Source organism: Myotis yumanensis, unplaced genomic scaffold (assembly GCF_028538775.1).
Source record: "Myotis yumanensis isolate MYYU_CA2020_CCGP unplaced genomic scaffold, mMyoYum1.0.hap1 SCAF_4, whole genome shotgun sequence".
In the NCBI taxonomy this organism is placed as follows: Eukaryota; Metazoa; Chordata; class Mammalia; order Chiroptera; family Vespertilionidae; genus Myotis; species Myotis yumanensis.
In genome coordinates, this window is record NW_027223755.1 from 54,429,597 (window position 1) to 54,447,051 (window position 17,455).

The 17,455-nt window shown below is 37.7% G+C and overlaps 1 protein-coding gene across 1 annotated transcript in view; it reads right to left on the bottom strand.

Annotated features, from left to right (window-relative positions):
• Window positions 1–989: 989 nt before the first annotated feature.
• Window positions 990–17,455, bottom strand: part of PCSK1 (proprotein convertase subtilisin/kexin type 1) — a 41,837-nt gene continuing 25,371 nt past the window's right edge. The window contains exons 10-14 of the mRNA XM_070412363.1: window positions 12,042–12,275; window positions 10,512–10,669; window positions 9,065–9,198; window positions 5,814–5,975; window positions 990–5,208 (exon numbers count right to left, since the gene is read on the bottom strand). Coding sequence (XP_070268464.1) covers window positions 4,831–5,208; window positions 5,814–5,975; window positions 9,065–9,198; window positions 10,512–10,669; window positions 12,042–12,275 — 1,066 coding nt within the window. The 3' untranslated portion in view covers window positions 990–4,830. The remainder of the gene's footprint in view (window positions 5,209–5,813; window positions 5,976–9,064; window positions 9,199–10,511; window positions 10,670–12,041; window positions 12,276–17,455) is intronic.

Genomic DNA, 17,455 nt, shown 5'->3' on the forward strand with positions numbered 1-17,455 from the left:
GGATGTTCAGATAAACAAGATGGGCTTAATCCACTGTGGGAGCCCTGTTGAGATGGATAAGATCTCACAGGTGGGCTTTCTGCATTCTAGTTCCCTCTGACAAGAGAATTTGAAACAACCCATACATTTCTCTTTCATTACAAATCCCTCTTATCTTAAAATTTTTTGTTCAAAATTTATACTCTCCAAGAAGTAGTTTGTAATAACTATAGTCACATCCTTGTCCATACATTGATGATAGAGCAATATTTATATAATATCTATATGTAACAATACAGGCATTACACATTGTACAATTGTATAAATTGCAAGCCAAACTCCAGGTAAACAAAAATTACTTCTTTTTTTATATAACAGAACTTTGTTTCTGTTAAAAGTTGCCATTCTAATAAGTGTTGTGAACTTGCTATCTGCCAATAAGTTTTCTTCCGTTACCCTAGGGTTGCATCTAGCTTTTGAGAGAGGCTAATGGAAGTACCAAGGCACTGGATTGGGTGGGGATGGGGGAGGGAGGAAAGCATGTCTGTTCTGAGTTATCTTCTACCAATGCCTTTCTTAGGTGAAATGTCCATTCTAGTCTTTGTGTAAGTCCTGTACTGATCAGTGTTACTGCATGCTACTTGTGTGTATATGTGAATCACTTCTGCTCTCTACTATTACTTCCTAAATAAACTACCCATACACAAGTTATTCCTTATCTGCAGCTCTGCGTACAGGAGGAACTAAGCTAAGACACACCTCTAAAAATGAAAATGTCCAGGCTTGGACAGGGTCTTTGTTTAGCTATGGGATCAGCATGAAGAGGTATATGGTTAAATACTGGCTTCTTTTTTTGTATTCCAGAATCAGCAAGGCACAATTTGAAAGGGGTGGTATTATTAGCGGGATGAAAAAATGAAACTTTTATTTTATTATTGAGTTGTTGACATAGTAAGGCTATGTAACAAACTACCCCAAAACTCAGTTGCTTACAACAAGCATTTATTCATTCTCACAAGTTGCCAAGATAACAAATGCAGCTTATATAGGCGGCACTTATCTGGACAGCTCTGTCTCGGGTTGTAAGTTGGCTGGGTTTGGTTCCAGAATGTCAATCTGCTACATATACATTTGTTCTGGAAACAGGCTGAAGAGGCAGTAATTCCCCGGGGCATACTCTTCTCAGAGCACTGAATCACTGAAAGCAAGAGCCAAGCCACACTGTGCAAGCACATTTAGGCCCTTGCTTACATCACATCCACTAATAATCCACTGACCAAAGCAAATCACGTGGTCAAGCTCAACATCAATGGGCCAGGAAAGTACACTCTCTCACAGGGGCAGAGGGAGTGGAGTGGATAATAATCGTTATCCTGTGTGTTAGTGCTATAGCCTTGCACAATTATGAGGCAGTTAGAAAACATTACTCTTCCTTCTTATGGGTTTAATTTGTATATAAGAGTTAATGTTTATCTTCGGGACATGTATATAGGTGTGTTTGTACTCTCGGCTTGCACGTGGTTAATCCAACAGTTACCAAATAGGCATTCAAAGGAAAGCTGAGGCATATCTTGAACCCTTCTGGTGGGAAGACTTTGAAGATGGCTGCATGTGGAGGACAGAGCTAGTTAGAACATTCTTTCTGGAATTCTTGAATAGAATATTTCTGTTTGACTGAATAAGTATGACTTAGAAGGAAGGAATAGAGTCTGAGGGAAAACCATCCACCCAGGTTAGGAAGATAAGTTTCAGACGTGGGGGTGGAAAGTCAGGGAGGCAGGTTTGGAGCAGGAGAGGAAAGTGGGCCAGAGGGCAGGGTGACAAGTTGGGAATTGGGGACTTCTGATGGGAAAGAAGGATTTGATGCTTAGCTGCTATAATCTGGCCTATAAACAAAGTCATGTAGTAAGACCCTTTCTCTCACAGGTAGTAAGTCCCTTTAGGTTTTTGTTTTTTTCTCAATACTTCAGTTAAGGCTCAGTTATAGAACTTTTTCTGTTGTCAAAAAGTGAAAGACTGAGTTACAAGGGAAAATAAAATATACCTATTCAAATAATTCTTAAATTGCCTTTAAGAAAGCCCATTATTCTACAAAGGAATTACCTTTTTAATGTAAACCATCAACTATTTTTTTTTACAGTTCATTGGGAAACACAATAAGAAAAAGAGACCCTATTTTTGTTGGAAACATGAGCTTTTTTCTTTTTGACTTTGTGAGAAATCATTTATTCTTCTGATTTATAAGCATATTTTACATATTCTGGTTAATACATCAAGTGTATAATGTGGGAGTTCCCTTAAGAATGCTAAAACCACACATGTTAAAGTCAGCTACACATTATGTTAGGCTATTAGATGTCACTTTTTAATCACAACACATACATATTATATTTTTTATTTTTACTAACAGAGGAACATGCCTTTCAAAAATATTTTATTGGACGAAACTTTCTTATTCTCAGGAAAATTTTTGTTCTTTAATATAATTTATTATACCTTTTAAAATTCTGTTTGATAAAAGCATTGCTACATTATAAATACCTGTAAAGAAAATATAATTTAAATTTTTGAGGGAAATAGTATATGTTTCTTCTCTTACATTTTCACAAAAATTCACACAGGCACTAAGAAAGACTGACAAAAATATTTTTTGTCTGAACAATATACTCCAGGTTGGAAACATTCAAACATGACTTTATTTAAATATCAAAGCTTCTCTAAAGTGAACCTTGGCTGCAATCCAATGAGCTAGTTGGGGGTTTAATCAGGAAAAGATTCTGTTAGAAGGATAAAAAAGAATGCTTCAGACAATTAGCAGTAGGCTAGGAATGGGGAAAGGATGAGCTTTCCTTTATGATTGTTTATTGTCCCCTCTGGGCCTTAGCTTTGATGTTGTTTTTAGTTGAAAATGTATCTCATTACTCCTGATCCTTTTCAGTTTTAGTACTTTTTGATGGGCTGAAATTTTAAAAATTCTATCTAACAGTTCATATCGAAGAGCATGTGAAACTTCCAAGAACATACTGATACTGTAATTCTTTTAGGAGAACATCCTTAAAGCTTTATGGGTACTGCTCTGGAGATAACCTTATTCTGCACAATTTCATATGGTGGAATAGGGGGTGAAATTTTGTGTTACAAACCATACTTCAAACCAAAGCACTTGAGAGACTCTAGTGTTCTCTTCTTGGTCTAGTTTATGTGTAGCCTGATAAAGTTCAAACTTTGTGGAAGAACAGCAAACAGCGAGCCCACTGGGAGAATGCCATTGTAGGTGACCAGAGCCTTTGTGAGCACAGAGAGAATGGGAAGCTAAGCGGTAGGAAGTTAATGAATTAGTGTAAATGGGCATCCAGGGAAGGGGAGGTTAAATGAACATGTCAGATTAGATATCAGAGGTACTTGCAGGAGTCTAAAATACCATTTGGGGGCCAATAATTTAATTAAGTCATGGAAAATTCTCATAATTATTATTATACAGATCCTGCCTGAAAGAAGTTGAAGATATTTTTTCCTAGTGCATTTACACTTTGAAAATGTTCATTTAGTTCAAGAGTGGGGCCAAATAAAAGGCCTATTGAGTGCTCATCAGTAAGGTGGCTGCCATAAGTAGCATGAAGCAGAGAGCCTTGGGGACCTGCCACTCAAGTTTAGCTACTTAGCTCCAGGCAACTGTTGCCATGATGGAAGATGGGTCTGAGTATCAGGTTTTATGTAAAATCTCATATTTTCAATAATCACTCACATTTAAAAAACATTTTACATGTCAAAAAGAAAAAACCTACCTGAAGGACAAATGTGGCCTGTGGGCTGCCACCTCGTGTCCTCTGAGTTGAAATTTGGAAGCCATTTGATGAGAATTTGGATACTATCAGCTATACCATTACAGAAGAGCCTTTAGTGTCAAGGAATGAATACTCAGTTTCAGGGATCCAGAAAAACCTATTCCAATGAATACAATTTTCAAAACAAACAAAACCTCCCATTGGCTCTCCCCTGTTATTATATTGGTTCTCCATGTTATGAGTGGTTTTCTGTTATTATTAATAATAAAAATTATGACTAGGAACTTGCTGAGTGCCAAGTGTAAGTTTATTCTAAGAAAGTAGCATAAATTAGTTCTCTCAGTATGCAGTTTGTGGCTAAGACAAGGGAGGAGGAAATGGAGGAAGACCAGAACACACAGCATGGGTCTCAGTCACCGTTGGATCAAAGAGGCCTCTTATGTGGCACACCAAGCAAGGAATGTTCTAACACAGCCCAAACCAGATCACACAGATTCTGAGGTCTGTTTATGGATCTAAGTACTACTCCCTGAATAAGTAGTACTTTGGAATAGAAAAGATGGGGTAGGGGTCTAATTATGAACACTTTCATTCGAGACTTTCCAAAGCTGTCTTTGGCATCAAAATTCCAAGAACCACAGAGCAAAGACAGGAGACAAGCTATCAGAACAGATTTCCTTCCTCTCATTCTTTGCAGATTACTTTTCAAATTTATCTATTGCCCCAGGTTATAACTTTTCTTTTGAGAAATGAAATGAAAGGGCTCAGGGAGGCATTCTAATGTGGCTTGAGGACCACGTGTGAACTGTGGCTCTGGAAAAAACAAACGCATTACTTGTGTAGGCAGGAAGAGGTGCTTGAAAAGATCCATGATCCATTCAGGAAGTTGGATTTACTGTTGGAGCTCATCTCTTTCAAATATCCATTTTGGGGAGAAAAAGAAAAAGTATAATAAAAGATATTATAAGCATAAGAATCAATGGCAAAAACAATCACTTCAGACACAGGCGAAATCTATGGGTAAGGAAGGAGCATGAATACTTCCAACTCAGGATCACAGACTCCTTTAGTTTTCCTCCCTCAGAATGTCCACCAGAGCTTGCAGCAGCCGGTCATCTCTGTGCTTGTAAGGTTTGGTGTTATAGAAAACATCGGCATAGTCGTTATACAGACTGTCCTCAGTGTCTTTAAGGTGGGAAGGTTTGTTCAGCTTTTCCAGGGCTTGGTAGAAATTTTCGTAAGGGATGTTGGGCTTTGCACTTGGAGACTTCTTTGGTGATTGCTTTGGTGGTGAGTTTCTTCTGAAGGCGCTTTGTAGGAGTCGCAGCATGGCCTCGGATGCGGCTCCCTCCACCTGCTCCTCCTCTCTGTCTCTCCCTCTGCTGCTGCTGAGGCTTTTTTCAGTCAGGGGCTTCTCATTCAGGTTCTCTTCTGTGAGCTGCTCCTGAAACACAGAAATCCACCCACAAAGGGAAGAAGGCTCATTATTTAGAGCTGGGCAGGCCAGCTGTAGTTCATGCCCACTGCTTCCCCCTCCCCTCCCCCACCCCCCCCGCACCCCCACCTCCTCCTGGCAGTTGGGGAGCAGAAAGAGCACAAGGCTTAGAGTTACACTAACTCAGTTTTCAGTCCTCAATTTTCCTCTTACTGTTATATCCCTGGCACCTTTTAATCTCCCTAATTTCACCTGTAAAATAGGAATAAGAATACCTCCACTTCTGGTGGATTTGAAAACGGAATAAGATGATGTATTATAAGTGCTCATACTTATTGGTCTCCTTCACTTTGATAAATGAAGTAGAATTCATGTTAGTGGATTCAATAATTTTGAATTCATTAATTTTAATTTCTAAATATGCAATGAATGAATGAATAAAACAATAGAGTTTCATCCTATGGAAAATAAACAATTTACCATTCCCACTCCCTTTCTTCTTTACCCATGTTTGACTCACTCCCCGCCTAAAAGTTAGGGGCAGCTTCACTCACTACATTGTCAATTTACAGTTCAAAAAAAGAGCATGCCAAGAAGAATCCAGCCACACAAACCTCCCCTGAGTCCACCACCTTCTCCACCCCTCTTCTGTCATTCTGCACGGTGTTGTAGGACGTGTACACGCGGGGCTGCTTCATGTGTTCTGGCTGAGAGGAGGTCCCGTGCAAAATCAGCTTCCAGTTCACAATTCTCCCTTCATTTTGCATTCTTCCAGACTGATGAATAAGCATATATATTTTAAGCAGGAATCTTTACAGCTGCCAATACTAAATTGCAACGTTAGCTGTCTTTAGGAGAAAGGCATTCTCAGAGAAAAAAGCAACAGTGTGTGTTCTGAGTAACATAAAACAAGATCCTTCAGACTATCAAAAAAGGATTTCATAGTCTAAATCTAATTTTAAAATTTTGTGCATTCCATATGTAGAGCTCTGTGTGAAAAGAAATATATCACTGGTAGGGGATAAATGGTGATGGAAGGAGGCTTGACTTGGGGAGATGAACACACAATACAATATACAGATAATGTATTATAGAATTGTACATCTGAAACCTATATAACCTAATTAACCAATGGTACTCCAATAAGAAAAAAGAAAAACACACATTTTAAAAAAGATAATAAAGGAAAAAACAAGGAAAAAAATCACTGGATTTATTCTTGCTATGAAAATTGACAGTTTACAGGCTCAAGGATTTAAAAAAATGATTAATTGCTTCATCATTTAATTAAAAAATCAGAACTCTTTATATTAATCTCTATATGGAATGTATTCTTGAAAAATTGACTGTACATCTATAAATAGAATTATATTAAACAATTATCAACTTTTAGAAACATTCCATTGGGGAAAAAAGTCAGCCTCAATGGAGTATTACAAATAGCCTTCAGCATTAATCAACCCTTAAAAACTGTACATTTATGGGAATAATACTTTTCAGAAGCTCAAAAACTATGTTTAAAATAATGTGCTGAAATCTAAAATGTCTAAAAAATATTCAAAAACATAAAGTCAAATTTTGCAGATTTATCTTGGTAAACAGTTTTTCTTAGCTTCCTGATGGTGAAACTGATTTAAAGAGTGGAGTCCACATTCAAGAACAAGACAATCTACTAAGAACATTTCCTGTTCTCCCCATGAGAGCAGGAATTTTTACAGATGCCAATACTAAATTTAGCTGTCTTTGGGAGAAAGATATTCTCAGAGAATAAAGTAACAATAACTATAGAATTTGTATTAATTTAATTGACATCTTCAGGAATAATTTCTTTTTAAAAAGCTATTTAGGCGGGTGTGGGTTAGAAGGGGTCAATGGGGGAAATAGGAGGACAACTATACTACTTTCAGCAATAAAGGTAAATCTCTCTATATAAAAGGCTAATATGCTAAATGTCCTTCCAACCATCTTACCAATCGCTATGAAACACACTGACAACCAGGGGGCATATGCTCAACACAGGAGCTGCCATGATGCACATTGGCCATTTACAAAGAAACAGCACCACGAACCTCCCCACCACCCCAGAGCGACAGCCCACCAAATTGCAGCCAATGCTGCCAAGACTCCATGGCACAATATGCAGCCCACAGCCCACCCCAGCCCAGAAATGGTCGCTGTGGGCACCAGGTAATGACATCACATAGCAACGTACGACTTCCTCTCCCTAGTGACTAGCCTCCTTGGAGTTTCTTCAGTCCAGGAACATGATTTGTTTTATAGCCAGGTGCAAACATTTTATACTTTAACCAAATGTCTGTGAAGCATTTTCCCGTGCCTCATCTCATTTGATCCTCACAGAAATCCTTGAGTAGGTAGGTAGAAGACTTGGTAGAATCCTATTTTCTTTTCATTAGCCGGAAAATGGAAATTTAGAAAGTTTAGAAACTTGACCCGACTGAAAAGAAGTAAGAAATGGTGGACCTTGAAAATTACTTCAGTTTTTCTCACTGTGCAGAATATAGTCAAATACTGCTGCAGTTAAATATTTTACCCTTTGTTCTCCCTGCGTGATCTACAATAATAATCTGCTTCATGTTGATATTTACTACTGTGTTGCTGACAATTACCTGAAAGAGAAGTTGTGGTGCTTCACTGGGCTGGAAAAAGTTTAGCCAAATCAGAAAGCAGGTCTAATTAAGCAAGTTTATTCTATATATATAAAAGGCTAAGTTGACTCGCACGTGCACAATACATATAAAGCTCTCGCTGGCGCCAGTGTGTTTCGATACGTTATTATCGAATGTGAATTTGGTTGACACTTGTATTATAGAGAAAGGGCAAATAGAGATATTAAAATATTTCTTCTAATTAATTTTCTTTCAAATGTGCACGAATCCGTGCACTGGGCCACTAGTTTTAAATTAAAAAATTATTTAGACATTGAAATCTGGCACTGCTGATACTTATAACATATCTCTCTCAGGAGGACTCAGACCAAAACCCCATTTATTTATATGCTCACCTTTAGAAAATGCTGGAGAAATGATGCAAAAATAAATAATTCAGCTGTATAAATCAGTGTAATTCAGCTGTATGAATAATTTGGTTTTTTGCTCTGACACCCCTTTATTTTTGTGACTGTATGTTATAATTATAGGAAGATATCAAAGAGTGTTAGTAAACATAGTGAAAGAACTGAGACAAAACAAAGTCATATTAAATAAGTCTTCTCTAATAAGTAAGCTACTTCTAAATGGCCACTGTAGTAAATATTTGTAAAAGTTCCTTCATGTGACTCCAGTGGAGTGTCATAAGCAAAGCTGGTCTAGCATTTCTCTATGGTTTTTTTTTTAAATATATTTTTATTGATTTCTGAGAGGAAGAGAGATGGAGAGAAATAGAAACATCAATGATGAGAGAGAATCATCGATTGGCTGCCTCCTGCACACCCACTATGGGGGACTGAGCCTGCAACCTGGGCATGTGCCCTGACCAGGAATCGAACCATGACCTCCTGGTTCATAGTTCGATGCTCAACCACTGAGCCATGCCAGTCTGGCTAACTATGTTTTTTAATACAGCTCATTCTGGTGAGTAGGTCATGTGGGACACTTGGATTTGTCCCACAATATGTCACACTGCATATCAGAATATCTTCTCTTTCTTCCACTATGGCCAGTGCCTAATATTTTTTAAATCTATGTAGCCAAGTGGCAGGACTTGAAACACTACATCTTGTCATTACTTCAACTACAGAGTGATCAAAGTTCCTTAGGGCCCTGATGAATGATGACACCAACCTTAAAACACCTTCAATGTTTTTAAAAGTAAGCTGGTGTTTCTATAGCCTTTCCTTCTTACTTACCATGTCTGTAATTTGCAAAGTCCAGGTGCCTACTGGGTTCTCTCCCCATGTGTGAACAGACATGAAGTCCCAATTTTTAAAGCCATTAGGAGATGTATCCCGCTCTCTTTCAGCCAACAGAACAGTGTTGGTTCCTATTTTCATACAAGAAATGCAAGTTAATAAATGTCCTAACAGCTCTGATAGGACACACTTTAGCATCTGATAATGAAAATGAAAGCTGGGAGAGATTAACCCTCCAAATGTTTTTATCCACAGTACATTGCACATTATCTGACATATAATAAGTTCTCAATCCATACTGTAGAAAACAAAATAATGAATGAATATAGCAAGGTTTATTTGAATAAGAACTCAGAGACCTACGTTTACAAACTAAATTAAAGAAGAGAATCAAAGACCTAAAATACATTTTGATGGAACTGTCATTTTGAAATATAAGAGGAAGTTTTGAGAATTTAATAGGTGCCTGAGTCTACAATCTTGTGTATACATTAAAAAGCTATGTTAATTTAATAATCTCTTGTCATATAAAACTAGTAATAGGAGTAACTCTAAATTTTCAAATCCAAGCTTTCTATAGAACAATAAATAATATTACTTTCTAAGTGAAAGGGTCAAAAAAACTACAGGGCCATTAATGAAAAAGCAGTCCACCAACCTTTCAAGACAATTCCAAGATATCTAGAAAGTGTAACTCCAAAATTAACAGAACCTATTCAAAAGCTGTAAGAAGTTCATATCCTGGAAGGACATTATGGAGATAGCTCATTTTTCCTCACACATCACCTACAGACATGGAATTTATTCAGAGACTGCATGTAGAAGAGTGCTGGGACAGCTTCTCTTGGTGGATTATGGTTTGTGTTCACAAGCTCTTCCCATCCAGAATCTCATCTGACTTAGTGCCCTCTCAGGAAAGAGCAACTGCCCATATATCACATCATCTGCCTTAATAATATCATTATAGGAAATTTGTTAGTCTTCTCAACCCTCTTTCATGGATCAGAAGTCTCAGTTTTTCAATTGATTCTGATGTATCTATCAGCTTTATTAAGTATCAGAGTAATTTTCACTAACATGTTACCTGAGAGAAAAGAATGATAGATCAGTGACCTGGAAAAATGAGCACAATTTGAAAATGTATATTATGGTATTCATTGACTCCAGAAAGGCTTATTAATTACATTATTATTTGAATAGACCTTGTTCTTTGCTTATCTAAGGACCTGTGGGAATGAGCAGGGCAGAATTCTGATGTTAAAAAAAGTGGGGGGGGGGGGGGGGGTTGGGGGGGGGGAGGAGAAGCATATTTTTTAAGACCTGAAAATATCTATTGGGAGACTTAGTTCTATAAAGAAACAAAAACTCATTGATTTGAAGTAATTGAATTTACATTTAAACAAATGGTTTAAAAGAACATTTTAAAGTTAAAAAAAAAATTTACCAAGAGCAGAAGTGAGTGTGACATGAAGGTCTCCTCTTCGGGAATATTCAATTGTTGCTTCAAATTGTACATGTTCCAGGGACTTGATAGCATTTTCCTGTCCCTCACAAGCTCTTGTTGGAATTTCAATGATAACTTCTCCATTAGCTTTCAGGGCTCTAAATATATTAATGAATCTCCATTGAATAAAGTGTATCTCTTCTTCCTTACACTTTATACAAATATGTACACATCTGTCTTGTACTTGATACTTAACTAAGCTTGTTGTCTCTCCCTATTATGAGTAGAACCTAATTCAGGATTAGCTATAAGTGAATAATGCATAGAAAATGGTAAGGCTTTTATAGAAATAGAAAAAAAAACCAATTCTACAGTTTCATCATAAATAGCAAAATCAATCCTGAGAAAAAAGAACAAAGCTGGAGGCATCATACGGCCTGATTTCAAAATATATTAGAAAGCTACAATAATCAAAACAGTATGGTACTGGCATAAAGACAGACATATAGGCCAGTGGAACAGAATACAGAACCCAGTTAAGTGTTCTTACCACAATAAAATAAAAAGAAAAGAAAATAGTAAAGAACACAGGTACTTGAAAAAAATGCTGTTTACTGTGGAATTGAATTCAGGCAGGTTTGCCTTGGATCCATCTAAAAGTGGTCTATTATTGCAATGGACATGTCTTCCATGCCTTCTACCCTTGGGTATTTTGTGTGAGTGGGTCTTCAGTATAATCATGTTGTGATAGGATTAACAAGACAGTCATAGCAGATTCTGCTTCCGGAGCTAGATGTGGTGGGTCAGATGTGGTCTGTGTAAAAGCAGTATGATAAAGATTCCTTCATGGAAGAAAGATGATGAATCACACAGCACTGTGGTATGAAGTGAGGCTCTTGAGGTTTGGATAATACTTATTGGCGAGTACTGTATTTCATCAATTCTAAGATGCATTTTTTCAACATTTTACCATCTTTGAATTTGGGATAAATCTTAAAATTGATGATTGATAATAGTTTAAGTAGCTATGATTGTTCTTAGTGCTACATAAAACAATGGTACACCTTAAACATAATGCTAGATGGTAGGTAGGCTATGAGAGGAAAATGCAAATATGCTAACATGATTTACAGATCTTTGATCTCAATATTCCCCCTGGACCCATAGCGAACACTGGCAAATGCTACCTCCATCTACTTCAGAAAGGAAGGTGAGAAAAAAATTAGACAAAGTTGCCGAAACCGGTTTGGCTCGGTGGATAGAGCGTCAGCCTGCGCACTGAAAGGTCCCAGGTTCGATTCCGGTCAGGGGCACGTGCGTTGGTTGCGGGCACATCCCCAGTGGGAGATGTGCAGGAGGCAGCTGATCGATGTTTCTCTCTCATCGATGTTTCTAACTCTCTATCCCTCTCCCTTCCTCTCTGTAAAAAATCAATAAAAAAAATATATTTAAAAAAAAATTAGACAAAGTGACAAACATATCAAATAGTGCCATGGGCACACAGTAATTCAAAATTCCCGAGACACTTACCTGGGCTCAAAGTCATTGTCCTTTATCACACACTCTTTCTTCTCAGGCACACTGTTCCAGGTTCTAGGATCAGCTAAGTCCACCAGAGCTTTGGCATTTAGCAGCCCAAATCCAAACCGACTGTTCACCATCAAGCCTGCGCCATTCTTTTTCCATCCAGGGTTATTGGCCAGTGGGTCATACTCAGAGGTCCAGACAACCAAGTGCTGCATATCTCGCCAGGTTAGATTTGGACTGGATGGAAAGTGACCCAAAACATCTTTCAGGGACAAAATGAAGTTTCCTTGCAAAAGCAAGTGCTAAGAACAAGCATTTCTATTCAGAAATTATGAAGTACCTTTTGTAACTGTACTTAATGTAATTCTAGCATTACTATTTGTATGTCTTTTCATTTAGAAATCAAAATACAGTATGGAAAACTTCTCTTCATACCATGCAAGTTAAGTTCTTATCATTAGTAAAATTTTGTCTTCAGCATTGTAGAAATATAGGACTTGGTTCATGATTCCTAATCAGTTAAGTTTACCTGGAGCAAAAATAAAAATGACAGCACCTCCTTTCATTCTTTCAGTCTTCTGCTGTCCATTAACATCCTTGGCATTTTTAGCATTATTAACAAAGTCCTCAACTTTCTTCTTGAGAAGACTCAGATTTTAAAGATATGGGCTGGCTTCCTACTCAAGTAGTTTTTGTTTCTTTTCTTTATATATCAAAAGTGTCAAGAAACTCTTAGCTACTTGAGATCACTCTTGTAAGATCACTATGCTTAATACTGTGGGGATATTTAAAGAGGTGGTTCTTGTTTTTAAGAAGCTTACACTCCAGTAAAAAACTAAGGTTATTTTTTTATTACTATAATATATCTGCTGAATAATGTGTTTATGGCATAATGCACTGCAGGAGTTTAGTAGAGAGATAATTATTTCAGGTTGGGAAGATCTAGCGAGATTTTGCTGGGAGGAAATATTTGAGCTGAACTTTAAAGAGTGGGTAGAATGTCAAGAAGTGGAGTGAGAGAAAAGAGAATGAGGCAATGGAGCAAAACCTGTGTGGTGGGGGGAGGAGGGGGGAGGGGGTGAAGTACATCATGTGGCTCAAGTACAGTGAATAGTCTGGTTTGCTGGAGCAGGAAGAGGTGATAAGGAGTACTGAGCCAGATGGTGAAGGCCTTGACTGCCAGGTAAGGGGCTTATACTTTATCATTTGGGCAATGGGGAATCATTGAAAAATTTTGAGCAAAGAAGTGGTTTAACCAGAAGTCTTGATACAATTAATTTAGCAACAATATAAAGATAATCATAGGGTTGTTAGGTCTATTATAATGCACATAGAGCCTTTCCCAATCATCCTATGTAAAATTTCAGTTCTCCCAACGCTCCTGAGCATTATTCTCCTGCTCTACTGTTTTCTTTTATAGCATTTATCACCCTCTAACATATTGGGTAATACATTTGTTTTATATATCATTAATGTCTGTCTCCCCTGCTAGATTTAGCCATGAGAAGGGCTGAGATTTTAATCAGTCTTGTTCTCTGATGTGTACCTAGAACTCAGAAGAATTGCAGGCACAGAGTATAAGCTGAGTAAATATTGGATGGCTGAATGATTGAATGTGACTACATGTTAACTAGCCCCCAAATATAATTTTAAAACTTACTGCAATTAATCAGTAGAGTCTTTCAAGATCTCCAGCTTTCCCTTAGCTTTGAGACTTGCATTGTGTCTATTAAGCCAGTCAAGCATTAGTCCTCAAGGTTTCTAGCTTATCACTAGGTTGTGAAACAACCCTCAGGAAATCTGGCTCAATTTGCTGTTTTCTTCCTAGAGTCAATAGCATAGTGGTTAAAATGTCTTCTGGTAGGTATTGCAAAGGATACCTGGCAGGCCTCCCAGGGAAGCTCCCTCCCCACATCAGCCTGGGTGTAGAGCCCATGCAACTAGGTCTCTCTAGGGCAGTGGTTCTCAACCTTCCTAATGCCGCGACCTTTTAATACAGTTCCTCATGTTGTGGTGACCCCCAATTTCATTGTTACAAATAGAACATAATTAAAGCATAGTGATTAATCACAAAAACAATATGTAATTATATATGAGGTCTCTGCTAAGGCCTCCTTATGGGGGGAGTGGGAGAAACCTTAAAGACATTTTCCCCCCTCTACTTTTCCACTCCTAGCCTTCCCCAAGCCCCACCCCACCCCAGAATCCATATAACTACCAGAGCCTTTTTTTGTTGGGGGTGGGGGGTCCCTCAACAGTGAGAAGACCCTCATGAATGTGATGCTTCACCTGACCTGTGACTGGGGCACCATTCTTGGCGGGCGGGGGGGGGGGGGGGGGGGGGAATGGACTAGGGTAGTCATTGTTTCCTCTTGTTTTAGATTTTGCCAGTGTGGTAAGAGATTAAAGGCTTAACTCTTTCACTTTTGGTTTATTGCTTTAATTTGCTACTCTGACACCTAGAAGCTCAGTAGATTCACTCTCGTATCAGCTGATCTCCTGACAAACATACCAGCCAGAGAGTGACTGATGGAGGCCTTAGAAAGACTCCAGTTCAGTGATTCTCATGGGTTCCAAATTCCTTGCACCATAATCTGGGACACTTGTAAATATTGAAAATTCCCACGTCCTATCCTAAACCTACTGAATCAATATAGCAGGGTAGAGCATTATTTTATAATCATATTTGAAAAAACTAACCAGTTCTATGTTATAGCTAAAATAATGAGTTGGAAGAAAGAATACAAACATATAACTAAGACAATTAGAAGTCATTTCAAATCATGGAGGACAGAATAGGGAGTAATAAAAGGCATATTACACTATATCTACTACCAAAGACCCGTGTGGCTTTAAGCAAGTCACTTTATTTCCCTGGTCCTGAGTTGACTTATTTATAAGAATAGAGGGATGAGTATAATAATCTCCAGAATTCCTTAGTGTTCAGACCTCCTATCTGCCCAGTATCATAAATACCTCATCTTGTCTCCACCTTGGCCATCCCACATTTAGGAATAATTAACTAGCTGAGGAGAAATGACTATTTTTTGAATGCAGACATTAATTCTGTCCTATAAAGCATTTTATTGAAATTCTTGCATCTTTCCAGTCCTTTAAATGGAGTTTTAGGTAAAAAGCCTTTTATCAAGGTGATCAATGGGCAACTCACCACTTTCTGATTTGACCATCTATGTGACAGGTGTTTGTTTGGAGGTTGGGATGAAGAAGTGTACTAAGGAAGCATAAGGCAGGGTCTTGATAATCAAACACAAAGCATAGACTTCCTGTATTTCTATAGTAGAACATTTGTTTTTATATTTAATTGCATGTTTTATTTTTTTAATTTTCTTTTACCTATTCTTTACAAAATATTCAAGGGGGTTTCATTGCCATGCAATTTGGAAAATTAAGCCTATTTTCCCAACAGAGTTATTCTTCATTTGTGTGATTGCATTTCATAAATGAAAAGGAGCTGCTAATAATCGTACATTTCATTCCTGACAGCCTCCCTTTGTTAATTAGTGCTCAACAGCACCACAATAATTAAAAATTTTAAAGCTGCATTAGGTTGCAAATCAAGAATATATTTATAGAAAATAAGGGTTGTGGAATTAAACATTGAAATTAAGCATTGCTTCTAATTAGAAGAGTGTAGGTAAAGTAATTGGAAACAAAATTCTAAAGTGAAAGAGTCCTAGAGGCTGTCTCATTCTGCCACTAATCGCAACTAGGTAAGTCCAGTATGTTGAAGATTTCCTAATCTGGAGACTTTCCAACATTTCACAACCCACTGAGTCAAGGATTTCTTTGATGTGGTTTACCCAGAGGTTTCATGCAGCATTGAAAGTTTATTTTCCTTTCTCTAGCCTTTAATGAAAATAGAAGATTGGTTCATCTGTTTATTTAATACCTCCAAACATGTCAAGGGATTCAGTGTTTCACTACAGAATTTGTGTTCTCTATTAAAAATTACTCTGATTTCCCTTGCTCTCACCACAGAAGACTGAGGTTATTGTCTGCCATCTTTCTAACGTATACTCACTACATGACAATAATGGTACCATAGGCATTTATCGAAGGAATTCCTATCTTTTTTTATGCCTATTGAGTACCGGAATGAACATCTTGGCAATTACAGCTAGATGAGGTTGCAGGAAAAAACAGTTGTAAATTAACTCTTTATAGCAGTGTTTCTCAAAATTTGGTTAAGCTAGCTACTAGCATTCAAACTGCCTAGGACACTTATTAAAAATGGAGGTTTCTAGGCCAAATACCAGAAACTTCTGAATCTGAGTTGATGGCAATGGGACATAGGAATCTGCATACTACATAAAACTCTGAAAGTGATTATTATCTAAGCTGGTGTTTGAGAAACACTCTTCTAGGGAAGAAAATTCCTCTATACATATTTGAGCCAGAAACTATTCTTCCTCCTTCCCTCTCCTCTTCTCATTCCCCAGTGCTCCAGCTAAGTCATATTTAATGCAACATAAGTAGTTTGCTTGTGACAAAGAGTCTTTTATGAGGAACTCATAAAGCATGAGAGTTAGGATGTTCCTTTATCAGCCTCAATCTTATTAACTTCCCTTTGTTTGAGAGGATGAGCAGCTACCATTCAACATTTCCTCTGCACCAGGGCCATAGGAGGCAGCATAATGTACTGGTTGATAGCACAGGCTTTTCCCAGATTTGCTCTTTCCTTACCAGCCATCTTTCCAGCCCATCCAAGTAGGTAGACTCTTGGTATGGGTTTTGCTAGGCCTGTCTTGCTTAGCCACTGTGGCCGTCTCATAGCTGAGATATTTGGGACTAAATTGTAGCTCCACAGGTGCTCCAGGGCTCTTGGAACTACCCTGGTTTAATCCTCTTAGACAAAGACTCAGCAACTTCTGGGCTCTTCCAGCTGTGGCACGAGCCAAAGTGTTCGGTTCTCTTCTGCTACTGTGAACCTCATTTACTGAACATGACATGAGGGGACTGCTTTGTCTTCTCTAGAGAATATGGATGTTCTTCTAAGATAAACTCCTTAGTAGGAAGGGTAATAGTAATTTTAAAGTTTAATCACTTTCTTGATCATGCAACCACTCCACCTGATGTGACATTTAAATATTTCTCACCACACAACACTAGAAACTAGAAATGAGGACAAATAAAAATCTGTGAGACAGTTGGATTTCCCCCCTCTGTGTTAAGTATTAGACTATCAGTCATTATTATAAGGGAAAAACGTTGTTAAATCCCTTTTTAACATCATACACTAAAATAAATTCCAGGGTGATTTAGGACTTAAATATGGCAAAAGAATAATAATAAAAGACATATAGATAAATGTTTAATCTAATTTTGAGTTGTAAATATTTTTCTGAATGTAAAAACAAAGGAAAAAACTTTTAGAAAAGACTGGCAAATGTAACTGT